The 27599-nt window shown below is 42.0% G+C and overlaps 1 protein-coding gene across 1 annotated transcript in view; it reads left to right on the plus strand.

Annotated features, from left to right (window-relative positions):
- The first annotated feature begins 951 nt into the window (after positions 1–951).
- LOC111146965 (glypican 6) overlaps positions 952–27599 on the plus strand; it is a 1144597-nt gene continuing 1117949 nt past the window's right edge. The window contains exon 1 of the mRNA XM_022502741.1: positions 952–1111. Coding sequence (XP_022358449.1) covers positions 952–1111 — 160 coding nt within the window. The remainder of the gene's footprint in view (positions 1112–27599) is intronic.

Genomic DNA, 27599 nt, shown 5'->3' on the forward strand with positions numbered 1-27599 from the left:
AAATTGTTTCCCCTATTTAGAGCAACAATTGGAATTGCTTGGTCCTTTAGGTCCACAAAAGCATAGTCTCATACCACATATGTTACTAACTTCAAAGACTTTGTCTTTCTAGATTACTTACTTGAGTCATTAAAGGGAACGTTTCGGATCGGTCTGAAGGATGTGAAGGGAGTGAGAACGCAGAACCGCTTCCTTTTCTCCCTTCTTCTTCTACCCAGTCGCGAGAGATCCAGTCCAGGTTTTGCCTTCGACTCTGCCTCTGAATTTCGGCTGTGCTCAGTGTAGCACGTTTCTCTCCCCTCCTTTCTCCTTCCCTCTAGCCTCCAGTGTCTGTCTCCGGGATTTCTCTCTTCCTATTTCAGGAGGACTCTCACAGGCTTCCTCAGCTTGTGTGAAGCCGAGGTTTGCCCTGGATCCCGTTTATCCCCAACACATACCTCCACGCACACGCGCCCCCAAGAACCCGCGCTCGCCCCGACACACACGCGCGCACACACACTCGCGCTCGCCGGTCCACCTCCCTCTCCGGGAGAGCCGGCGCGCGTTCCCACCTTCGCCGCACACTCGGGCGAGCCGAGCTCGCAGCGCTCTACGATTCTGCGGCTCGGAAGTCGGATCGCAGCTCTGAACCCCCATGGTGGCTTTTTAAACATTTCTTTGCCTCCGCTCGCTCGTTTTTATTGCACCGCTCCCGGTCTGGGGAACTAGAGGAGCGAGGCGGCTGCTTTCCCAGCCAGCCCTGGTTGGCTTGCCATCCTCCATTTGGCTTATAAAAGTTTGCTGAGCGCAGTCCAGAGGGCTGCGCTGCTCGTCCCCTCGGCTGGCAGAAGGGGGTGACGCTGGGCAGAGGCAAGGAGCGCGCCGCGGGCTCTGGCGGGCTTTCGGCTCGAGGGGCAAGGGGAAGAGCGCACGGGCCCTGGGGTTTACCGAGCTGGATTTGCACGCTGCACCATGCCTTCTTGGATCGGGGCTGTGATTCTTTCCCTCTCCGGGCTGCTGCTGTCCCTCCCGGCCGGGGCGGAGGTGAAGGCTCGGAGCTGCGGTGAGGTCCGCCAGGCGTACGGTGCCAAGGGATTCAGCCTGGCGGACATTCCCTACCAGGAGATCGCAGGTAAGCGCGGGCGCGCGGCCCGGCAGGCTGCAGCCCTGGGCGGCCGCAAGTCCCCCGGGCGGCTGGGCGCCCTCCTTCGCCCCCCTGTTGCTGAGTTGTTGGTGTTCACTTTCTGCCAGGGCTGGCTCTCCCGGACGCCGGCGGATGCTCGGGCGGCTGCTCCCGCGGGGAAGGTGTGCGTCTCCGCTGCCTCATTGTGTGCACACGCGGGAGCGCCCTCCTTCCCTCCCGCCTGCCCTCCCTCCGCTCCGGCGCCCGTGCGCGCCCTTCGCTGTGGGCTCGGACCCGGCGGGCTGGGGAGCCCGGGACACCCGGGGGGCGGCCGCGGCGCGAGGGCAGGTCGCCCAGCGGGGCGCCCACCCCGCGCCTCCCGCTCAGGCAAACTTGGAAGAACTGCGGCCACAGTTTGCCTAGCGCCACAGTCTGAGTGGCGCCTTCCCCACTCCCGCCCTCGCGCCGGCGGGGGCGGTGGAGAGACGCGGAGGGCTCCCCTCGCAGCTCGCTCCGCTCCGCTCTCTGGGTCCTTCCGGGAGGCAGAGCGCCCGGCGCCTGGGACGGGGGGGACCCCCGCCTTGGGGGTGGGGTGGGGGACCCGGCCTCCGGATGTCGGCAGTTCCGGGCTGGTTTGGGGAGTTCACCGGCTGCCAGTTTCGGGCTTGGGGCGGGCTTTCGCGTTACGGGCCCTCAAGTGCTTCCCCGATTGCGGTTGGTCACTCGCGGTTCGGGGGACACCCCCGGCCGCCGGCGCGGAGCCGGGACCTGAGCGCGATCTCGCCCGCCCGCCTGCGCTCAGAAGCTGCGCCGACTGAAGCGGGTGGCTCACGGCTGGGTTTGTCCCGGGGTCCCCGGACCCCGCGTGCCGGGCCACTAGCATTCCGGCCCCGAGAGCTCGAGAGCCCCCCACCCCCTTTCTCGGCGCCAGCGTGTGGGTAGCACTCGGTCTCTGGCAACTTGCGCAGCAGCCCGGGGGCGCGTTTTCCGGCTCTTAGCTCCAACCGAGGGGGAGCTTCTCTGGGGGCTCTGTGAATGGAACGTGTCGGGAGAGATAATCCTGTGGCTGCGAGCGAGCACTGCGAGCACTGCCGAGCGAGGCACCGGGAGGCCGGGAGATGCTGCGAGGGCTCGTGCTGCTCAAACCCGGCCGTTGGAGTCCTCGGTGACCTCCGATGGTCAAATCAAAACGCTGCATTTCCACCAGCCTCTCTGCATTTCGCCAAAGAGCTGGCCGCCGAGTGAAAACCTTTTTGCAGCTGTATCTTAAAACATCACAGTTTCGATATGTAATGCAATCGCTGTTTTATTACGGTTGAGCTACAAACTCCACAAGTGTAGGTTTTTACTTATACCGAAATGAACACATTTATAGAAATTTAGGCACTGGAAAAAAAAAAAAGCCCATACACACGGTCACCCCGCCGAGCATGATATACAGGGAGCCTTTTCCCAATTCTGAGCCAGACGTAGCCGGTCTCTGGTGAGTCGGAGGCGGAACCTGTGGTGAATTATAAGACCACTTTTCTACCCCTATCACTTCTTCTCCCTTTTCCAGAACTCCTTAATTTGTTAGTGAATAGAGAGCTACTGCCCCCACTGCTCCTTAAGTTTCTTAACTCTCCTCCCCCTTTGTCTACTGTTATTTCATTCTTTTTAATTAATTGATAAGGATCAGCTTTGCTTTTTTCTCCTCCCCAAATCTCAGGGAATTCAACTTTTAAAAGGTTTTATAGTATGGCTCTCTTCTTCTAGGAACTTTTCCTCCTGTAATCTGGGCTGTTTCAAATTGTATCTTTTAAACACAGATATTTCCCAGCATGATTTCAGATATGATATCTCAGAGAAGAAAATAGTTAAGTAATTTTAAATTGCTTCAGTACTCTTTAGTGGATTATGGGAACTCCAGGAGGCTACACTTCATCTTTAGTGTGATGCAAATCTCCTTAATATCAAAATAAAGGTTTTCAGTGTAAATAGTTTCTGTACTCATCATTTACTTTACTGAAAACATTTCCAGCGGTTAAAATAAATCCTTTATTTGATTTTTAACTACAGGTTGTTTTTTTCCCCCCCTTTCCCCTCCACCTCTTGACAATTACAGTGTTTCCTAATTAGCTGTTAAGTTCTAAAACATGGGCGCTTGTTTAAGTCACTTTCTAGGACTAAGGGCACTGTTGACTTTGTCAACCCTGGTGTGCTTTGATGCTGGTGGAAATGATCAAGATACAGGTCATTGCGGGGTCAGATGCACATCTGATAGGGAAGCAAATGAAGTAAAAGATAATTGTATACTAAATATATATATATATATATATATATACACGTATATATGTATATACACACACATTCCTATATATGTATGTATATGTATGCAATTTTTTAAAAAGTGAACTACTCAATGCTACACATTGTTGGAATAATTACTTAGGAAATCTGTCCTATTATTAAATGAAAACACTCTTTTGCTCTTCCCTAGTTCCTGAGACTATTTGCATTTCATTATCTGGTATATGGTGGCTATCTTTTCTTTAAACTCCCTTTTCATCCTTTGTGTTGTTTGGATTTTTAATGGTTTGCTTGAGAAATGACATATGCCATTTTTCTGCCAGGGAACATGAATTTAAAGGAACTGCTGTTCATAATTTAGATTCATGCGGGCTGTTTCTAATTGAAAGATATTTGCAGGTAGCTTGCCTGGTAAAATAACTGAGAAGTAATAAGGACATTATGTTTCATCATTACATTATTAAAGTTTTACTCAGAACTCACAATTGTGAAATAGTGTTGCCCTTTTCTATTCTAGGATAAAAGGGAGTTCTTCAAACTCAATAGATGAGGGGCTGTGATGGGTAATATATAAAGTTACACTCTCAGAGAGTGCTTGGGAGGCCTTTAAGGGGCAGGTTGCGCCATTAATCTTCACTCAATCCTGATCTTAAGCCATCCTAGGCAGATCAGATAGACTATCCGTCCTTGTTTGAAGGACCTCCAAAGAAGACCCATAAGCCTCTCTCAGCCATCCATTCTAGTACTTAGTAATTCTTGTGGTACCGAAATGTTTCCAGATAACTAGCCCAAAGCCTTCCCAGTTTGCTTGCATATTTTCTTCTGTCTTCTGGGAAGACATTGAGCAGTGGATCATCAAGTTCTCTGTTAGGAATGTTATTTTGACCAAAGGTAGGTATGAAACCTTCTAGTCTTTTCTTTGAGCATCCATAATATTATCTCATTTTCCAACCCAACTCATTTTGATGGCTCTAAACTTAGAAGAGAGCTCAACAACTGAAAAGAGTATCTACTTGAAAGACTAGGCAATTCAGAGAGTGCTGTTTTATGCTTACTGAGCCTCTACGCCTTGAGCTTTCTTGGAGCCATTAATTATAACTCCTTGGAGCTGACTAGTGGTGACTTATTGGCTTCCATGCCCGCTTTTTTTCATCAGTTATCTAATGCAGTTGTAGTTAACAATCCCTTATTTGCAAATTACTACGTGCCCAGCACCTGCTTAAAAACATTACCTGCTTCTAAAACATTAGACAATGTCTTATTGATGCCTTTTAATAATTTTGTAGATATCATCATAATCCCCATTTTATAGATGAAAAAACTGAGCAGCAGAGGGGCTGGAATGATTAACTTGCCCAGGGATGACTCAGCAAGAAAGTGGCGAAGCTAGAATTCCAATTCGGGCATTCTGACTCCAGGTACCTGAGTCCTAGACTTAATCCTGCCCCCTGCCATTCTGTATTTGTTGAATGAATGCGTGCAAAATCAATTCTTTCTTCATCTACTAGGTACATAACCTGGTATTATCAATCACCGTATGTATTCCCTCACAGTTTGTGCTGAATATTTTTCTATCTACTTGCAACATCTACAATTTTTTCAAAATCACTTTGAATTTGAAATTTGTGTTCTCAGGAACCAGCCATGCTACCATCACTAAATTGTTCATCTATCTATGTGTTTTCCTGATTTTTAAAAATTGTATCTCTGTAGCTATATAAAGGTGGAAACTAAAGAATATGTATTAGTATTTTTCAGTATACCAGGCCTACACGAATAATGGGTTAGTGCAACAAAGCTTGCTATAGGAAGTTATCATAAGGGTAGAGGGAGGAAGGAAGTTTATTTTCATAGATTAGGAAAAAATATAATTGTTTTCTCAGTATTTGTCCCTTTTTATGTCTCAGGTGTTTTGAGAGCTGGGCTACAGGTGGATATTACAGCCTTAAACTCTTTCCCATCTCTTGGATATGAATTTAGAGTATGTCAATGATTCTAAAAATCTATCCCAAAATCAAATTACAAAAATATTCTCTTATACTCTGCTGATATACTAGTGACTTTTGTCAGTCCTTCTTTATTGCTTTCAAATTTCAGTAATGCTTCATTTTGCCTGATCTTTGTCCAACAGTCTTTTTCTTTCTTTGGTGGGTTTCCCAGGGAAACTGTCCTCCCTCTGTTCCCCCAGCAAACTAACTTATTTAATACATTTGCCATTAACACAATTTTTTTTTTTCAATTGTCACATTAACGTAAACAGAAAAGCTGTGTTGGGTAAACTTTACTCTTTTATAGACATGTTAAATACCCTACTTTGAAATAAATTATTTAAGTTACATTTAACTGTCTGCTTCGTAGATTTCTGATTTCTTTGCCCTCTCCTCAGTTAGCTGATGTCTTTAAAATCCTTTTGAAGAACAGAGGGAGAGGTATAAATGAGTTAGCAAAACTTCAATGTTTTAAAATAATTTGTCGGGTCACTAGATTTCCAAAAGAATCACATTCATTCCAGGTATCAGAGCAATCTAAAATCTGGGCTATTAGGAGTGCCACTTGTTATACTCTTGATTTGGAAATTAATTTTAGAATGATCCTTGCAAACAAAGCTATCTTAGCTGATTTAATTAGCGGATAATATGTCATCATTGAGAACAAGAGTTCATTTGAGTTGACTGATATACTTTTTGACATAAAACTCACCTCTTTTAACTGTACCACATGGTAATTGCTGGTGAGTAGAAATGTAGGCTGCTATCAAACGTGATTTAAAATATACAGCATTATGTCCTTTAAGTATTAGAGTATCAACATTGTATCATAATTTATGTAAGAGCCTGACTAATGTTCTCTTATAATTATGGGTAAGTTTTATGAACACTTACAAAATACAAAATTATTGAATCCTTTTAAACCAAATGACCTACTATTTAGTCACCAGATTTGTATAGACCTATGAGTTTAGGATAGAAATTGTTGTGAGGGAATTGCTGATAAAATCGTTTATTAGCTTAATCTTATATTTTAGGCCTACCAAAGTAACACATTTAAGATTGTTTTTTACCATTCCCCCCCCTCCAATTCACATCTTTCAAAAGACTTCTAGCAAGGCCAATGGTAGTGACAGTTTAAACAGAATACTGAATATTTTTTTAAACTTGGTGCATATATCTCTTTGCAGACCAGATTCTGCTCTATTAAATTCTTTACCTGGCACATAATTCTACTTAAAGTAGTTTCATAAGCTTCTTCAAAATTATTCAGTTTTAAGTTATTTACATGATCCTGTTTGAAAGTATAATTGTCTCCCTGGGATGCCATATTTGTAAATAAAAGGTTTCATAGCAGTAAGTCTTGGGTAAAGGTTTAAAAAATTCTAATAATCCTGAATGGAAATATTTAAGAGTTCTTAATAACCTTGGATGAAAAATATTTTTCAAACAAATGTACCAAAGAAAAATAGGAATTTGATTCCATGTTTAGACATTAACCAGGTTACTCATTTATTTTTATAACTCATTCTCTACTTCCTTTAGGTTTTTTTTTTCATTCATCCAATAAATATTTCTTATATACCTTCTATGTGTAATTTACTTTGCTAGGTGCAGTGTATAGGGCCTTAGTGGATTTTAATCCTAGAAGGGAAGTAGAAATGAAGGGCCTCATTTGCAAGGAATGGCTGAGATTAAAGCAAGCATGAGGTACCTGACTCCATGAAAGCATTGAGCAGAGCATCTGATCTAATCACAGCATCTGGGAATGGTTCCTTGAGGAAGAGCAATGGACCATGGGCTCTGGAGCATGAGAGCATAGTTAGTACCTATGTCGTTAGAAGACCCTGAAAGCATGAGAGGACTTTTAGAACCTGGGTAAAATAGCAGTGGATGGAAAGCCTGTGAGAGTATGGGAGAGCCTGTGGGCCAGGTTCATACACTGTCCAAAGATGACCCATGCATCATGGCCCAATGCAGGTTACCTATTCACTGCAAGTGTGGACCCTTAGCTCTAAACCTGTGGCGCTAAACTCAAGTGTTTACACAACCGGTTGTTTTAAACACAGCCCGTAGAAAATACACTTTTAACCATTTAGAGCCTGTCTCTTGTGTATCCTGCAAAACTGCATAAGTCCTGCTAGTCATTTATGGGATGAATCGGGGACCTAAAAAGAACTCCCAAGTTGCTGTGCTCTCCACCCTGTGGCTGAGCAGCATTGCCTAGCTACTTAGTTCCCCTCTCCACTCCTGGGGGTTCCCTTCTGGTCCTGGCTCCTCTGTTATGTCTGCCAGGCCCCCAGCTAGGAGGGCCTTCCCCTCCCATGCGGCAAGCCTGTCAGATTTCACCTAAACAAAGCTCTCCGAGTCCTGCTGTCCCCTCCCCTCCCGGTCCTGTCTCTTGCCTTCATCAGCCCTGAAATCCCTGGAGCTCACTGCAGAGACCTTGGCCTTCAGCCTATGACAGTGAGCTGCTATGAAGAAGTGTTCCAGGGGCACCTGGGTGGCTCAGTGGGTTAAGCCTCTGCCCTCGGCTCAGGTCATGATCTCGGGGTCCTGGGATGGAGCCCGGCGTTGGGCTCTCTGCTTGGCAGGGAGCCTGCTTCCTCCCCTCTCTGCCTGCTGCTCTGCCTACTTGTAATCTCTCTCTCTCTCTCTGTTAAATAAAAAAAAAAAAAAAAAAAAAAAAGAAGTGTTCCAGTCAGGATTAGACTTGATTTGAAATGTTACTTTGGTGGCTCTGGAGAGAATGGATTGCAGGGCAGTGGAAGCAGATACAGCAACAGGAGGAGATGTTAGCTTGACCTAGAGTGGTGACTGGAAATGGAATTAAGTAGAAAGCAGGATACATTTAGGAGCTACAAGAAAGACAAATACCAAATCCCATAGGAGTCACTTACCTGCAGCATCTAAAAACCAAAATGAACAAACCAAACAGAACCCAGATTCATAGATGTGAATGACAGATTGGTAGTTGGCGCCAGGGAGGAGGGTTGTTGGGTGGGTGGGTGGGTAGGTAAAGGGGATCGAGCAGTACAAACGTACATTATAAAATAAATCATGGGGATGTAATATAGTGCATGGAGAAAGCAGTCAAGAATATTTTATTAACTTTTATGGTGATGGATGGTAACTAGACTTACTGAGCTGATCATTTTGCACTGTACACAAAGGTCAGATCACTGTGTTGTGCACCTGAAACTAATATAATATTGTAGGTCAACTGTACTTCAGTTAAAGAAAAATATTTAGGGGCGCCTGGGGGGCTCAGTGGGTTAAAGCCTCTGCCTTCAGCTCAGGTCATGATCCCAGGGTCCTGGGATTGAGTCCTGCATCAGGCTCTCTGCTCAGCGGGGAGCCTGCTTCCCTCTCTCTCTGCCTGCCTCTCTGCCTACTTGTGATCTCTGTCTGTCAAATAAATAAATACAATCTTTAAAAAAAAAAAAGGAATATTTAGAAGGTAAAATTGATACAAGCAACAGGCCACAAGTCAGGCAAAGGTGAATCATTGAATATCTACCATGTGATGGACAAGGACCATGACCCAGCGTCTATGTATGTGAAAGAGAGGGAGAGACCAAGGGAGAGAAACAAACATGCCAGAAGCATTCATTGAGTTTACAAGGCCATGTAAATGGCTGACATAGTTTATATGTGCTTTTTAGTGCAGACGAAACTCAACATCATAAAACCAGCATGGCATTGTTAAGAGTATCAATGTGGCTGAAAGAAAGGGATTTCCCAGATAGGGCACAGTGAGATGTTAACTCTCGGAAAGTAAAGACTTACCAAAATATACATAATCAGCTGTGCGGTTTTGAAACGTCAGTCAAAGTTTTTTTGTCCTGTGGCAGCATAAAAACAAAACTAAACAAAACCCCAAAACTTAAATTTTTTACCAAGATGAAGAATGAATTAAATTGTTACTTCACTCCCTGGTAGTTAAGCAATGCTGTGTCCTTGGCTTAAGTACCAAATAATACGTTACTGGTTGTAATGATAGGAATCACAAAATGAAGACTTGCTTTTACCTTGCTGAGAGGAAGCGGTAAAATTTAATTGGGGCTGTATTATTCAGGGTTCTCTAATGAAACCAAAGAAGTAGGATGTATAGATATAGATATATATATTAGGAGATTTATTCTAGGAATTGGCTCTGGATGGAGGCTGAGAAGCCCCATGACCTACAATATGCAAGCTGCAGACCCAGTAAAGTAGATGCTGAAGGCCTTAGGCAGGGTACAGTACTGATATAAGTCTCAGAGTCTGAGTCTGGAGAACGAGCTCTCATGTCCCATTGTAGGAAAAGATAGATGTGCAAGCTAAAAAAAGAATTTGTTGTTCTTCCACATTTTTGTTCTCTTTGGGTCTGGATAGATTGGATGGTGTTCCCTGACACTGGTCACTCCTGCTACTAAATCAAACGCTAATCTCTTCCAGAAACATCCTCACAGACACACCCACAGATTACGTGGGTATACCAGCTATCTGGATATCCCTTAGGCAGGTCAAGTTGACATATAAAATTAACCATCAGGGGAACATTGGCTGATGGGTAGCATTTGACAAAGAGCCATGAAAGAAGGAGGCATTTGGGGTGGGGTTAAATTCGTAAGCAAAGTAGCACATGTGGAGGATACTACAGAAAGAGATGAATTAAGAATCTGTGAGACATAATATTGAACAAATAGGGTGGGTTGTATTTTTGATGGATCTTGAAAACCCTTGGTTTTATGTGGCAGGAAGTAGGTCACCATCCTAGGTTCTTGGCAGTCAAGTGACAAGATGAAAGTGTTGTTTTAGATGAGTCAAGCACTGTAATCAAGATGGAATAGATCATTAAAGTCCCAGGGGGATGGAAGGGGGATAGGCAGGAGGCTGATTTAGATACTAAAGCATGAGATGCCAAGGGCTAATATGAGGTTAAGTGGTGAGAAGAGGGGTGAATGAGGTCATCAGAAAAGAAACATTAAAAAAAAAAAAAAAAAGGTAAGAAAAAGCTTTACTCCTGCTACTTAGAAGTTCCAAGAAAAAGTGTTTCAAGAAGACAAGCCGTTGAAACTCTTGCCTGAAATCGTCTGTGTCATTTAAGATACTTCTGGCAGCTGGTCATAGAAAATCCTGCATTGGGTGGCATACCCACACAGGGAAAGGCATCGTTTCACCTAAGTTGTGTCCCAGAACAGTTTTACGATTGAGAAAGTGGGATGTTCATACTATCAGCTGTGTCCCAGATTCTCTCCATCTTCTTTTCTCTGCTGTCCTTATTCTACCAGGGAGCGCCATTATGGAAGCAAGATGGCTGCTGGAGTACTAAGAGTCAAAGCCACATTATGATGCCCAGAGGCACACAGTGGGGCTCTTTCTAACCATGTGTGCCTTCTCATTGATGAGACAGACTGTCAGAAGCCCCTTGGTGGATTTAGCCACTCTCTCCTTCCAGAATTGCTTCCTGTACTCATGTCCCAAAGAAAAAGGAAAAGGGCCATGGCTGTTGACGGACTAGGCATGATTACTCCCTCAGAAAGGGGCTGATGTCTTCCTTCCTTAAATATGTGGTAACTGCATTGCTTGGTAATCTTCATAAGGATCCCTGGGAATTGAAGGGTAATAGAGAAACTGAGAGTGACTACCCAGATTGTCCGAATTAATGAGGTAGTTGTCAACCTTGCTCATTAAGTCCACTGTTTCTCAACTCTGGCCAGAGGTGAGCTGACACATGTTTAGCAAATAGCCTTCAGGAGGGTAGGGTGTGGGGAGACCTGATCTGTGGCATTTGCCAGTTTTTTCTGTGGTTTAGAAATGTTCCCACCATGACAGATTTCAAGCTACTAACAGTTTAACAGCCAGCTTATGAAATTCCTGAAAATTTACCCATTGGCTTTTCTGTGTTGGAAAGAGCCAGGGCTATCCGGGAGTCATGTGAGATATTAAAATACAATACTTATACGTGGGTTCCATCTTTAAATATTCCGATTTAACGTGGGTTCCATCTTTAAAAAATTCCGATTTAATTGGTCTGAGACAGGGCACTCTTTTTCCTTTCCTCCTCTCTCCCCTCTTCCCTTCCTTTCTTTTTCAGTTTTCCCAAGTATTTTTGATGTGCATCCAGGGAAGGGAACCCGTTAGCTAAAGCTAACTTCATAAACTGGAAACCTGATCCTGCATCAGGATTACTGGAGGGTTTGTTAAACAGCAACGCCTGGGCCCCACCCGCAAAGGTTCTGATTTAGTCCTTCTTGGGTGGGGTCTGTAATTTGCATTTTTTTAAACAAGTTCTTAGGTGACCCTGATGCCCTTGGTCCAGGGACCATCTCTTGAGTCTCTGGGAGCCAAATTCTGAGTGCATTGACTGTGATTTTAAATACAGTTTTTTTTTTGTTAGGGTAGACAGTCAAATTCGGGCAATGATTCCTGTTATTTCTCATCTTGATCATAGGTAAGAATCCTAACTGATAAAGTGCCTCTATTTCAAATTGCACCCTCCTCCTCCTCCTCCCCTATCGCCTCCGTCCTGTTTCAAATGCTTACTTTGGCCACTAGGGGGACTAAGGGAAAGAGAGTGATTGGATCCGTTCAAGCCACAGGTGCCTCTGTGTGGAAGGAAAGGGACCCAAGTCAGCGGCAAGCGCACAGAGGCATGACTGGGAGAGAACTTCAGCAAGGCTCTAAATGAAACTGGGAAATGTTTTCTGTTTCTTTTACTATAAGATCTACAAGATCCCCATTATTCTCTGTTAATATGGCAGGCTTCCTTTGGGAACATGACTTGTTTTTTGGGGGGCGCTTCCTATTTAGAACATTTCTGGTGAAGAGTAATTCCATCTCCCCTTCCCCACCCCAGCTGTTTTTCCTCCAGGAGCCTCCCCAGTGCAGATCTAGCCATTGTTTCCCTGACCTCCAGACTCTTATGCAAGGAGACTACATTTAGAGCTGGCCAGTCTTCATTTCGTACACTTTTAGTTAAAGATGTAGCATAATACATTCAAGGCATGCACACCTGTATTCTGTAGGCTTGATCTGCTAGTGTGTTTGCTCCTTATTACAGTTCTTGGATTTTTTGAGAAATTGACTTCCTCTCTTCGTGCCCCTAGGACAGTGGAGATTAGCAAGGGCCACTGAGCCTCAGCTGAATTTCGGGGAACCAGAGGTGTTTCCTCCGCAGTGGGTTGAGGCAAATATTTTCTATGTGAAGAAAACACTTGGAAGTCTTCTTTTTTAAAAAGATGAATAATTTTTTTTTAAAGATTTTATTTATTTATTTGACAGAGATCACAAGTAGGCAGAGAGGCAGGCAGAGAGATAGGAGGAAGCAGGCTCCCTGCTGAGCAGAGAGCCCGACGACGTGGGGCTCAATCCCAAGACCCTGGGATCGTGACCTGAGCCGAAGGCAGAGGCTTAACCCACTGAGCCACCCAGGCGCCCCAAAGATGAGTAATTTTCAATTTGTATTTTCTTAATGGGTCAGCACAGCTCAAAGTCAACAGCGCTTTTGAAATGAACTTGAAAAAAGCCACTGTGCTTTTAGATATTACAGATATTTTTAAAGTGACAGGCCTTACCTTTTTCCTGGAAAAGTTAGAAAATACTGTAAGCATACTCTAGCTCTTTGCTTATCCTATTTTCTTCCAAATCCCAATGACTGGGAGTTTTTAAAACGTAAACAATACTAAAATGTGAAGTTGTTGACATATTTTTCCTTTATTTACAGCAAGAGGTTTAACACATGTTTTTGGAAGAGTTTCAGTGATCATGGACATACTGGGAACTCGATTTGGAAATTAATAATTTGTAATTCTGACATATTAATAATTTGGAAATATAGGATTCCTGGACATTCCTAAGTGATCTGTTACAACTTCTCCTCCAGCTATGTATTTACTTTGAACTTAGGTAACACACTTTACTGTTATTTTTACATTATAAAGTGCTAATGTGTGAAAGCCTTCTATTGTGCTTTTACTACTCATTTGATTATGTGGTATCTTATTTAATATTCTTTAATAGACTTGGGGGTATTTAGACATCAGGAGGTCAAGTACTATGTTAAAAGCTTAGGCCAGTCTTTTTATATGTCTGCAATAAAGAATATATTCATTTCACTTATATTACCACATGGCTCTCATAAAAGGTCAGTTTCAACTGAATATAAAATAGGTTACAAATGGCAAATCTTATGTCATCAACAACAAAATTATTGATAATCTCTTTTCAAATACTACCTTCCCCTCTTTAAAAAAAAAAAAGCAACTGGAGGATTTCTTAAAATCAGAGATCTGCATGATGTGTTTTGTACAGTAGACATAAAAATTATATAAATCCATTTTTTTCACTTTAGTCAAGATAATATGTATAATCACACTAAAATTCCAGTTGAAACAACAGCAAGTCAGGTGCATCAGAGATTCAAAACAAAAAAACCCATAAGATTATACTTTTTCATTTTGTTGTTATATTAATTTGACAAATTAATTTTGAATCAGTTTCTCAGCCTGGATTATTGATGTAAAGGTAAGTAATATTATGGGAAGTTCCATGCATAAATGTAAGCTGATTGCTATGATTTAAGAGTGGTAGTTTATCCTTATCCTGAATATGCTCAGGAAATTATAGAAAGGTTTTCGGCTTAACAAAGTGGGAGTTGAGTATATATAAAAATGTAGATTGCAATGATCTTAATTCTAGGTGGTAACTAAGGTTGCATTTTATAAGTGGCATGACAATTTCCTGTAGCTGAAAAACCTGTAACACAATTTAAAGTGAATTTTAACCTTTTTAGCCATGAGTTTGTGAAGTACAACTCTTGACAAACCATTGTTCTACCTCCGAAATACTTATTTTCAAAAGTTATGACCTTGTATTTGAAAAAAAGTTTACAAATGCTCTATGTTCTGAAAGGCTTTGAAACAGTATTATTTGGGGAAAATGAGCCTCACTCCCAACTACTATAATCAGGAAGGAGAGAAAGATGGAATACAAATCAGCCAGAGCAGGCTTTCCCCCGCTACACATTTCCTAAAGCCGTCTTCATTCAGGGTGACGGTTCCGATTTTAACCTAATTAAGCATCAGAGAGAATCAGGGTCCTAAGAGATGAGCCTGAAGGTTCCCGGAAATCCCGTGCTGCTCCTTCCCTCCCTCCCAGGCTTGGCCAGGGAGCCGCTGTCCGGGGCTTCTGGAAGGTTCCAGGGATGCCCAGAAGGAGGCTCTGCTGTGTAGCGCCAGCCCAGAGGTGTGCCACCTTCAGCCACATTTCAGCTGGGTTACCGTGGAATTGATTTTCACGGCTCATGACAGAAGCTGTTTTCAGCCCTTGAAAAGGAAGTAGCTGGGCTGATACTAGTCACACAAACAGCAAATTGCTCCGTGGCTTTCATAGCCTTCCAGGTCTGTTACCTTAAGGTTCTAATGGCCTTTTAACAGTGTTTCCAGCTGAGCAGCAGATGTAAAGGATACCGAACACGGAAAGCCGTGTTCTTTTTTTTTTTTTTTTTTTCCTCCTCCCCGAAAGAATCATTTTTACAGATATTGTACTAACACCATATCCTAGGACCTATTCAATAGCATGTTAGATTGGAAAAACTGAACCAAACCTCAGATAAAGTATTGTCAGTGCCTCGCTGGGCTGTGTCCCATGTTAGTCACCAAGCCCATTAGGCACTGAGATCCTGTCACCAGGAGTGGGGACCCATTTGGTAATATCAGGGAAAAAAATAATGACTGGAACCTCACGAAATCTCTAAAAATTCCTTATACTTACGTTAAGTCAATGCATTTTCATCCTAAACATTGCAGCGCATGTTTGGAAACAATGCAATTAGCTTTAGGAATTCTATGCAGGCTACCTTTGGCTTCTCTTCCTTTTGTCTTGAGTGCTCATTTTGTCCTTCTATTGGTCAGGGCCTGAGATGTTTTCCGAATGGGGAGCTATGCCCTCCCTGCACAGTGAACTTGGAGGCCTTTAAGCTTTGGTCTGTGGAAGAAGGTTAGCCTTTCAGTCTTGTGGACTTTTGGGGAAAAAGTCAAACATAACTGAAGAACACTTGTCGAATTGGGTGTTTTTCCATTTTAAAATATTAGAGACACAGTACGCCTTTTGCTTTCACTGAGGTCCAAGCAGCGCTTGGTATTTTCAACTTTCCAGTGGTAACTACACGAGGTCAGAGAAAAAACAGCCATGCCAGTGAGTCATTATTCCTTGCTCCAGGAACTGGCCTGTTTTACAAGCTTTTGGAGGGACCTTTAGGAAGTACGTGAGCTGCCACCATTTTCTTCCCCCAAAGTGGAAAATATGCATACGTTGAAACTCTGATATGACCAGGAGATACGAACAGACATGCATTTTCTTTCCTTCTCGTTTTCTTCTTCTTCTTCCTGCCATTCCCTCTCTTGGGTTGAGCAGAGACTGGCTTGGCTCCTGGCTCTATTACTTTGCCTTTGGGAACCTGTCTGTGCCTCTGTTCTTTCATCTGTGAACAGGGACAATAATAGTCTCTACCTGTCATCATTGTGTTGTATTAAATGAATCAACCTTTATAAAGCTCTTAGAATAGTGGCTGGCTTACGATGAAGTCTGTGTCCAATTTTGAAGCCAGTCAATCTCTTGATGAGGGTAGGGAGTAACAAGGGGAGAAAGGGGAAGGGTGAGTTTCCTGGGGCTCCTCCAGGCTCCCGGGCTTGGCTCGCCTGCTTTGCCAATGCCCAGGGTCAGTGTACTTTTTGATCTGCTCTTGTGCAACTTGGGAAGGAACCGGTAGTCTCCTTTCCTGGAGTACTCACCCTGACCATGGTCTTTTCTGGCCCTTTAGGCCTCATGAATCAGTGGCTTGTTTCTCACCTGGCCTCTGGTCCCCCTGTGGCTTTGATCACCTACTGTGGTGGGAGCAAAATAAGCCATCTGGTCTACAGCTCAGCTGCATTCTGAACCCACCCAGGAGCACTCTGAGACTACTGGGCCAGACTTGTGTCCCCTAAGTGTGGGTGTAGCCCTCCTTCTGAACATCTTTGCCTCTGAGTTTGAGGTCATTGCCAAAAGTCCACCAGGCAGTCTTTTTTTTTTTTTTTTTTTAACAGATTCCTAAACAGATTTTGGGCTAGAGATCCTTCTTCCCTTTGGCTCTCCTATATTGACAGGATGCTCAGAGACGAGAAACTAGGAAATATGGAGAGTCTCCCTGTACATCCCTCCTTCATACAGACCGTTGGGGGCAGCGATGCGTTTGCCATCTTTTGTCTTCCTGGCTGGGCTTCAAACCCTTCATGCAGGTTTGGAGACTTGTCTCTTAAAGAGGTCAGGTAACAGGCACCCATGGCCTTGGAGGGTGAGGTCTATAAGAAGACAACAAATGAAGGGACAAACAAAACCGAACCAGTGAAAGATTTGCAGAATATTATCCTCATTACCTATGCAATATGAGACTTCTGAAGAGTCTCAAACATCAGGTGAACTGAGAAAACATAAATTCTTTTTTACATGGGACTCTTTGGGCTTTCTGGTAGATGGTTTCCTGGAGGAGCAAGAGTTCTGAATTCTTTGTTTTGTGTTTACTAATTGGTTATTTTGAAGTTTTCTTTACCCCTGTGAACCTCAGTTTTCAACTCCATATAAAGGGGCAGTACCACAGCCTGCCTCATGATAGTGTTCTTTGTGAAGTCTCCAGTAATTGTTAGCTCTCCTTTTCCCAATTCCCTCCTGACACATGCATCATGGTGAGAAATCTTACCATTTCTTATTCAGGAGAGGAGGGAAAGCTAGTTGGCTGTAATCCCCACTGTAAGACTTAGTCATTTTTAATTTCCTTTTATGATAAGCTTCTAAGAGAGAAGCTCTAATAGAACGTTAAAAGGTGGTCTTGAAATGCTGTTAAATGTCACATAGCAAATCTTTTAAAAACATTCTCTTTCTTTTCTTTTTGGTCTTCTTGGAACTGACTGTGAAAGTTCCCTTTCATGCCGTTGTCACAGGTTCCTGTTGTGCCTCCTGCCTCAGAATGGTATATCTGATGCGTGGCTTTGATGATTTCACTTTGCTGAAAGCAGGGGTTCTCAGCCTTGAGTGTACATCAGAATTACCCAGAAGGCTCGTTCAAATGTAGGCTGCCAGGTCCCCTTCTGGGAGTTTCTGAGTTGGTAGATCTGAGATGGGGCCAGTGTCCAGGTGATGCTGACGCGAAAGGCATGTAGGCCACACTTTGAGAACCACTGGATTCAAGTTCAAGCCTTCAACTACCAGAAGTCAGTTTAGTTCTCCAGTGGCCTGAAAATAAATACCCATCATCTTGGTTTGACATTCAAGAACTGAAACTGTCTTACTAACTTAGTTCCAAGTGCCCTTCTAGAAATTTCGGTCTCATAAAACCTTTTTCACTCAACTTACTCTTCTTTCTGTGTCTTGTTTCATTTGCTAATACTCATGACAATGCTTGCTCTGTCCTTCCCAATTTTCTCTACCAACTAAAATGCAATTTAGCTCAAATTATTCTTCATGCATTTGTCCTAAGTTACCCAGTCCCTATTTTCTCCTTCTTGCCTTGCTTGTATAGTGTTGGTCTCTTCATTTGGTAATTAACCAAATTCTGCCTTCTCCCGACTCTGGAACTGTTGTCTTGTGTCCTTTAAAATGAGTCACTTAATTTTTGTTTCCCAAATTTGCCTATGTGATATGTGGTGGCTGAGGGCACTTAAATATTTATTTGAATTTTCCAGAGCTCAGTATTTGAGCATAGTAGGTATTGAATAAATAATTGATTACTCCTTGATTGAAATATAGAAAGGGTTTTTGTTATTGTTAGTTGTTGTTTGGTTATTCGGCCAGGATTTACTTAAAGACAACTCTCACGATCAAAATTAAATGGTGTAATATAAAGACTCCCTTAAATTTTCTTTGGAAGAGTGTGGCTGGTAAGTTATATTAGCTGAAGCCCGTGGAAATCAATTTGTGAAAGTATAGACCAGAGTTTATTGTGTGGAACGTGCATTTTGTTGTTTTCCCTTTATTGTAAGGTGTCCCATTCCTCTCACTGAGGTACCTACTGTATATAGGTATATGTCTATCAAAATGTTTTTTCAAAATGTGGCATATTTTAGCTATCACTGACAGCAATTTCCAAATGCCTGAAAAGATTAGAGAAACTAAATGTAAAGAGTACTATAAATTGCAGTGACATTTCCTGGGAGATAAAGAAATTGATAGAGAGGAAAGTTAGTTTAAAAAGTCAGGCCTAGGGATAAAGCAATCAAATTGTACCACCTTTGGAATGATCTATTTACGATGGAGCCTTTGAATAATAAATTGTGCCACCCGAAAGCTCATAGGAACCACTTGCAATTTTCTGAATTCCATTTTAAGCTGTTACCTATCCAAGGCTGTCTTACTTATTGTATCAGTTCGGGTCAGTGGAAATTTATTTTTAATTACTTGGCTGAAGAACAGCACCTACAATTTCCCTGCCCTTGAGGCACACATAGAGTTGTGAAGACAGAGACATAGATAATTAGTTTCTATATGATGTGGGGAGTGGTGTGACAAAGGCTCTGTGATCCTAGAAGAAAGCTGGTAGGGGTTGAGAGCAGGTAGAGGTAATCCACTGGAGGGCGAGGGGGAGAGGCAGTGAGGGCTCTCCATCAGGGAGTAGGAAGTACCTTTTTTCAACAGAACAATGATCTATTTCTTTCCTTTTTTTTTTTTTTTAAGGATTATTTATTTATTTATTTGACAGACAGAGATCACAAGTAGGCAGAGAGGCAGGCAGAGAGAGAGGGGGAAGCAGGCTCCCTGCTGAGCAGAGAGCCCGATGTGGGGCTCGATCCCAGGACCCCGGGATCATGACCTGAGCCGAAGGCAGAGGCTTTAACCCACTGAGCCACCCAGGCGCCCCCACAATAATCTATTTCTTATGTAGGACTAATTGTTCTTCCATATAAGTGGATGAACTCTAATTATATAGTAAGTAGGGAAGGTTAAACTCCTCTACCCTTCTAACGCGAATTAGAAGATCATGCCCAATGAACTGCCCAAGAAATGGCAGCTCTGGTTTTGCAAAATGTTATCAGTAGATCTTTGTTTAAGCAAATAGAATAATGCATCTGCCCTTGGAAAATTGTATATGAATTCCCAAGCATGATATTTAACTCTGCATTATTTTAGTTCCCATGTTTTAATGAAATTTCCGGAGAAACCTTAGGAAAATAGCTATGTTAATCACGTAATAATCCCTGCTAAAGGTATAGTTTTAAATGGTGACAGTCCTACTATTTCATACACAAACATTCCTCTGCATACATTAGCATATGATTGTGCTGTATATTTTGAAAAGTCATAGACATCATAGTGACCTATTAAAGTAGTTATGATATGTGTATATCAGCAGGCAAATATTTTGATGGTCCAAGATAACATTTGCCATAGGGGGCTAAAAAGAACAGTTTGTGCTGTGAATCCCTTTTACTGACTTTCTTACACAGATGGTACAAGAAGTGGTTCTAGCTAGAGGAAAAGTAGAACCAAGTTAGGTTTGTTTTTAAAGATTTTATTTATTTGACAGAGACACAGCGAGAGAGGGAACACAAGCAGGGGGAGTGAGAGAGGGAGAAGCAGGCTTCCCGTAGAGCAGGGAGCCCGATGCGGGGCTTGATGCCAGGACTCTGGGACCATGACCTGAGCCGAAGGCAGAGGCCTCACCTACTGAGCCACCCAGGTGCCCCCCAAGTTAGGTTTTCTTATATATTTGTGCACTGCAGTGATTTCACTGGGCTTATTTTTTAGTTTCTCTATTTTCTATCAGGTTTGAAACTGTGAACATTTAAACTCCTGTGTTGTTGCACAGTTTGCATATGAAATTGTTTTAAGCAAGTTCTGACATGATAAAAAAAAAAATAGAGAGGATGCCCAGATGATAACAAGCAGAAAAATTCCCCCTTTATATAAAAGCCTCCATTCTCATTTGTAAAGCAAAATGTTCTCTCTTAAAGGTAACAGCTGCAAAAAAAAAAAAAAAAAGGGCAGGAAGGCAGAACACACTCATCTAAGTTGTAAAATATGTTTTAGGAGCAACAGGGATTTTGCTGTTCTTGAGAAAAAAATCGAAATCTAATTTTAAAATGAAGGTGTTTAAAAGCGTGGCCCTATTTATGGGGCTGGTGAGGAGGGGTCAGGATGCGGCCCCTTCACTGTTCATGCAGGAGCCCAGGCGTGCCGCCTTGCACTGGGGCTGTGCCACCCCGTGCTGCTGGTCGGATGTATTAGCAAGCGCCTGTCTTTTCTGAATGCAACAGTGGATGAAATAAGAGAATTCCAGAAATAGTTTTAACACAAAAGCCATTTGGATTTTCATGAAGTTGATCTGTTCAACTGCATATTTCTTTCTAAAAACAAGATTGAAAGTTTTTTTTTTTTTTCTTTCTCTCCCCACGTGGAATTGAAGCTCTGAACTTCAATTGTGTGTTTCTTTAGGTGTTAAACATATCGATCTGTAGGGTTACATTGATCTTTTCCTAATCGTTGTGGCATTGAGGGGCTCTTTGTTTTCTGAATGGCGGGCCTGATCTCTGAATGACAGGTGTAACGGTCTGTCAGAGACCTTGAATGGTGAGTCTTGGGAATTTGTTTCTCTGACAGAGCACCAATTTCCTAACCTGGAAAATATAAGCCTCTGTAAGTAATGTACAGTTTTGAGGTGTTGAGGAATATGGTGTGTGCGTGTGTGTGTATGTGACAGAAAGAGAGAGAGGGAGAATTCACTATGAACCACAATAAATAAAGTTTTGTTAAAGACTAATAGTAAGCCTAATTAGCTAAATTATTAATTTTAGCTGTGATAGATAAATTTAGTTTTCTTTCTCTAAAGAAAGTTTCTCTATTTCTTTTTTAAATTTTTTAAAAAGATTTTATTTATTTATTTGACAGAGAGAGATCACAAGTAGGCAGAGAGGCAGGCAGAGAGAGAGGGGGAAGCAGGCTCCCTGTTGAGCAGAGAGCCCCATGCAGGGCTCAATCCCAGGACCTTGAGATCATGACCTGAGCCTAAGGCAAAGGCATTAACCCACTGAGCCACCCAGGTGCCCCGAAAGTTTCTCTATTTCATTTGGAAAAATGGGACAGACGCTAGTGATGCTATGATTTAAAGGTGCTTTTCTGTGGACAGGAGAGGTCCACCAAAGAAGGAATGCGTTTAGAAGGAGTAATTTCTCCCTTCTCTGATCTCTTGCAATTTTTATTCAAACATTCTGGTGCAGTAGTCACTTTCTAACTTTTTACACATATAAAATACATTTGATATATTCGATTATTTATCTGACATAGTTGATTAGTCTCCTGTGAGTCTATAAGATCCTAGAAATTAGGACAAGGTCTGCTTTTTCCTTGCATAACCCTTAGCTCCTGGCATACAAGAACATATATTGAAGGTACCAAATAATGACAATGGCTCAGGCTTTCATTTGATTAACCTCTTGTCTAGATGTTGACCAACTTATGTGTATTTTGTTATGAAAAGCATTCTGTGTACTACTACATATGTGCTAACTTTCAGTCATTACATTGTTACTTTTCATTTCTACAGATTTTTATTGAGCACAAATAAGGTCAGAGTACCTGACCCTCAATGGGTTTATACTCTAGGAGAGAACATAGTATAAAGTGTCATGTAAGCTATTTCCTAAGGAAACGGATGTTGAGATCTTCTCTACCATGCAAGTTAGTATCCTAGACATAACATTTTTATTTAGAACTGGCCCAGCTGAACATTGTACATTGTTGTTCCAACCCTAATTTTGGGGGAGAGGAAGAGAGACCCTTGTTACATTTTACTTGTCCTTTGGCTTCTGAAAAAAAAAAATCAATATTGTAGAGCCATAATTTTACAGTGGGTGAAATAGTCTTATTCAGTGATATTTTTGAAAGGATAAAGTAGGTAATCTGCTCTCTGTTCTCTTGCTATAACAAAAATATCAAGTGATTGACCTTTCCATGTAGTTGAAGATTGCCTTTTAATCAAAAGAAATGGAATCAAGATAAAGCATTGTGGTTATTACAAATGGGCTTTATGTTATAACACTGAATACGTATAATAGATACAACATTTGTTGAACTCTCTCTATGTTCCATGTACTATTTTAAACTCTTGTAAGATGCCATGTAGTCTATAGCATCTTTTTGTCATAGGTAGTGTCATTCACATTTTACAGATGGGAAAACCGAGACAGAGGAAGTACAATTAAGTTGTCTGAGGATACCGACAGGTTAAGCAGATGAGCCAGGAAGATTCCAAAGCCCAAGGCCTTTACTACTTTCCATGTGAATCACATGCTTTTCTTTTTCACATATATGAAATAGCTTTTTCTAGAATTAAACTAATTTACTCGCATTAATTGGGCTATGCAACTTTTTATTCAGTTCTTTCCAAATATGACGCTCACTTCACATTTCATTGTTTGAGAAGGTAAGAAGTGGCAAACTGATTCCACCCTTCAGACATCTCTAGAATCTTTCAGTAAGAAAAAGTCATCCTATGGCTTAAAAATATCTACTCTGAAATCATAACATACATAATTCTGTATTCTTCCACTATTATTATTCTAGCTATTTGACATCTGAACCCCTTTACTAACTTGGGAGAGGTCTTCCTTTTGAGATTAATGGGAGGCACAGGTTGCCTATATTACCTGAACTGAAGATATCAGGTGCTTGATTTCCCAGACTCCTCTGTGGCAGGGCTGGGGTCACATGACCTAGGATGCACCAGTGAGATTTGCCTGCCCTATTTTTGCAATAGGAGCTTGTCACACCAAGAAGCAGGGACAATGGAAAATTTATTTGGGAAAAATCAGACACGATTTAAAATTTATTTTATTATAGATTTGGCCAAAGTAGCTTTTGTGTCCCCGGTACCATTTCTTATGGTGCTGCTGGGGTTATGAAACCAGTGTTGGATAACCCACAGGCAGACCAGGACTATGCTTAGGTCACTTTTGAATTGGGGCATCAAAAAGTAGTTTTGGAAAAATAATAATTCAAGCACTGTAGTAGTCATCATGATAAAAGTCAGAATTTGTGTTTCTTTTCACTTTCTTTGCAGTTCAATATTGATTTAACTTTGAATTATATATTATCATGGTGGGTGGGTAGGTGGGGACACATCATTACCTTTTTCATGCTCAAGGTCAGACGTCTATCTCTATTTCCTTTGAAATGCAAAGCGGACTCCTTCACTAATAGCAGTTTTCCCAGAAGGAAAGTGAAGGCTCACACCTTGCAGATCTAAAGACCAAGATGTATTACCAAGTCTTCTGTTTTCACTTTTGAAGCTTAATGACTTTTAAGCGTGTATTGTCCTTTCTGTAAAGCCTGTCCCAAGAGGTGTGGGCTGTTAGGGAGAAAAGAATTTGAGGGGCAGAGCTCAGGTAGCCAGATGGAGGGAAACGCAAGGGTGACTGCAGGATGACCCGTTAGGACAGAAAACACTGAGGTATTCCAAGCATATATTCCAAATTCAGAGAATTTCCTATCTTGTAGGTTTTCCCAGGCTTCCCATTTCCTAAGAATTAGATTTCTTAGCAATTAATTTCTAGGAGTGATAAAACATCCAGGCTGGTTTGATGAGGCCAGTGCTTTGTCCTAGTAATTTTTCCTATAGAATGGGTGTGAAACAGCTGTTTAGATGCATTGACTATGAATATGGTTTTTAAAAACATTCTAAGGTATAAAAAGTCTCCCGTATATAAATGCCCCTTCTAGTTAAATATATTTTATAACTTCTTTGCGGGGGGGGGGGGAAGAGCTTCCTTGTTTCTAGGGAAATTGAGTGTAAATCCACCACTCCAGAATTCTCTGAGGAATGTGGTTGCTGTTTGAAGATTTTAAGCCCCTTCAGGGTGAGGTTTATGCAGTTTCACTTGCTTCTCCTGTACTTTGCCCAAGGTTGGACAGACAGATAAGCTGCTTAACTGGTGGATTTAACTGACTATCCGTTCATTTTTGAGGTGTCCACCTGGGGTTTAGTGAAAAATATTGAGGAGAGGCAAGTATTGAAATGGAAAAGAAGATTAATAAAGATGACAAAACTTTGATATTTCTGGCTTCATTCATGTTTATCTTCTTTTCCTCTATCTTTCTATTTTATTTTTTTTATTTTTTTTTAAAGATTTTATTTATTTATTTGACAGAGAGAGATCACAAGCAGGCAGAGAGGCAGGCAGAGAGAGAGGAGGAAGCAGGCTCCCTGCTGAGCAGAGAGCCCGATGCGGGGCTCGATCCCAGGACTCTGAGATCATGACCTGAGCCGAAGGCAGCGGCTTAACCCACTGAGCCACCCAGGCGCCCCTATCTTTCTATTTTATATCTATCTATACAACACTACACATATTATGTAGATTATATATATATTTTTTAAGATTTTATTTATTTATTCGACAGAGAGAGATCACAAGTAGGCAGAGAGGCAGGCAGAGAGAGATGGGGGTAGAAGCAGGCCCCCTGCTGAGCAGAGAGTCCAGTGTGGGACTCGATCCCGGGACCCTGAGATCATGACCCACTGAGCCACCCGGGCACCCTAGATTATATATTTTAATGTGGAGTTGTGAGTGTGTTCAGGTGGGGAGTCAGGATGCATAAATCCTGACATTTGACTATAACATATTATATGTTATAGTATATTAAGACTCCTTGCAATTATTTCTTGACTTCTAGAACTTTCCTCCAGTCAAAAATAACCCTTACCTTTCTCAGGCCCAGATTATAAGCTTTGTCGTGACAGTGACTGTGGGGGTACTGGCTTCAGATGTTAGCTCAGCAGAGGAAAGGAGGGAGGGTTCCAGAAGAAGAATGAGTGGGAGAGAGCAATTTAAAAAATGGGTGGAAATGTAGATGCTCTCATGCTGGGTTATATTTAAATCTACTTGTGAAAAGAAATGTGATGAGGACTTAAAGTCCTTTAAAACTTGAACAATTGACATATCATGACACATCCTTCCAGATGTTTTTAGTTTCCAAAAATTTATGTGTTGGTGCTACAGAAATATTTAATGATATGAAAGGCTTGGCCACTTCAGAGGCAACCGTTCTTATAGGCATTTGTGATCCTTCTGTTGATGCTTTATATATACACAACAATTTATAGATGTTATATGTGTTCACTCAAATGGTGACACACTGTATACATTTTTATTCAGCTATTTTTGCCACTTAACAATTATCTGTAAACTTGTTTCATTTCAGCACCTAAGGTCTCCGTTCCTTCCGCCCTCCCACCACCAAGCCTGTATTTTATTCCACTGTATAGCTTTACCAGACCTTATTTACCCAGTGGCCTATTCATGGACATCTAGGTTGTTTCATTTTTGCTATTATGAACAATAATTTCATGGATGTTGTTACATGAGCACCTTTTCATGTAAGTGGGACTTATCTGTAAAAGAAATTCCTGGAAGTGGAATTTCAGGGGGAAAGTGCAAGGCATCAAATGTTTTGATGGACATTGCCACGTTTCTCTGCACAGTAAATGTCCGGATTACCCTCCCAGCAGCAGCAGCGAGCATGGAGTTTCGGTGTTACACAATCCCAGACGATGCTGTTCACGTGATAGTACGTATGGATGGAGTTGTGCTTTCCCTGCAGTAGTTCCGGCCCTGCTGGATGCCAGCTCATTGCTCTCCTGCGATGGAGGCCCTTGGTTCAAGGTTATGGGCTATTGAACTTCAGGTGGAGTGCATGGATGGATGGACTTTTGGGGAGTTGCTTCAGGTGACTTTTCTCTTTAGGATTCTGCACCATTGCAGAAGAATGTTGTGTTGATGAAAATCGGCCTATTAGATATGTAGGGCTGAGGTGCACTGGAAGTGAAAGGCTTTCTCTCCGTGTATTTGGAATGGATTATAGGCGTCTCCATCCAGGCAATCCTGGTACCCGTCACCAACATGCATTCATGTAAGGGGTTCATGCAGGAGGATGAGAAGATCAGATTATGAAATTTCTTAGAGGTCTGCTATCTGAGTTTTAAAATCTGGCTTGCTTAATTTTAGACACCAAACATATGGCCATAGCTAATTATATGCTTAAAGGCGATGCATTTCAGAATGGTTGATGTTATTCTATAAGGGACCTCTCCGAGGCAGTGATAATAATGTATGTGGTTGGAAAGACAAGAGATGTATGTCAAGTGCCATTCTGACCTTCTGAAAGAACTGCCATAAACCTTGGAGAAATTGATTTGTTATGAACTCTGTTTAGGTTTACTTTTGTGTGTCTACTAGATAACACCATATCTGCATGTATATGGGTGTGGCTCTGTATATATACCTCTGAAAGGTACACAGTGGTGTGGCTGGAACCAGCTCATTGTGGGCCATAGGGCCAGTGGGTCGGTTCTTAGGCATTTGGTAATTCACATTAGCAGCTTCCAATCAGCCACAGTGGGAGTACTTATACCACAGAAATTGGCAAACACTAAAAATCAGGACCTTATTTCCTAGAAAGCTCATTGTTGAACACTTAACAGTTCACCTCTATACATGTTTATGTATTATCGATATACTCTGTCCAAAAATGAAGAAACCTTCAGAACCAATAAAAATCCATTTGTTTGTGGGTGTCTGGATGGCTCAGTAGGTTAAGCATCCGACTCATGGTTTTGGCTCAGGTCATGATCTCAGGGTCGTGAGATCAAGCCCCACATCTGTCTCGGAGATCAGCGTGGAGTCTGCTTGAGATTCTTTCTCTCCTGCTCCCTCTGCCCCTCCTGCTTATGTTCTCTCTCGCTCAAATATATAGGTAAACTTTAAGAAAAAAAAAATCATTTATTTGCAATGTCTGATTTCTAATAAGCAGGGAAAAAGTAGAACATAATTCTATGGTACTTTTTTCATCAAAGCCTTACTAAAGTTGTAAAGATAAATTTTATTTTATTTTTTAAGAACAAATATTGTATGTACCATTATAGTTTCCTTTTAATTTTTGTATAATTTAGGGTTGTTTTTGAATAGTTTCGTATCAGAAGAATCTTTTGCAAGTAAAACATTATAGACATACCAATAGCATGAATTCATAGTGGTAGCTCTTAACCCTAATGAGCAAAAAAGGTCACCTAGTTTTGATCCTAGGAATCAGGAAAACTAGAAGTGGTGCTATGGAAATAAATACACACTCTAGATTCAGAAGGATGGGTAGAGTTCTTAGTGCTCATCACCCTCATTTATAAGAAAGAAAAATGGGAATTAATGCTATTAGGA

Source organism: Enhydra lutris, unplaced genomic scaffold (genome assembly GCF_002288905.1).
Source record: "Enhydra lutris kenyoni isolate GAN:26980312 unplaced genomic scaffold, ASM228890v2 scaffoldscaffold15, whole genome shotgun sequence".
Lineage (NCBI taxonomy): Eukaryota > Metazoa > Chordata > Mammalia > Carnivora > Mustelidae > Enhydra > Enhydra lutris.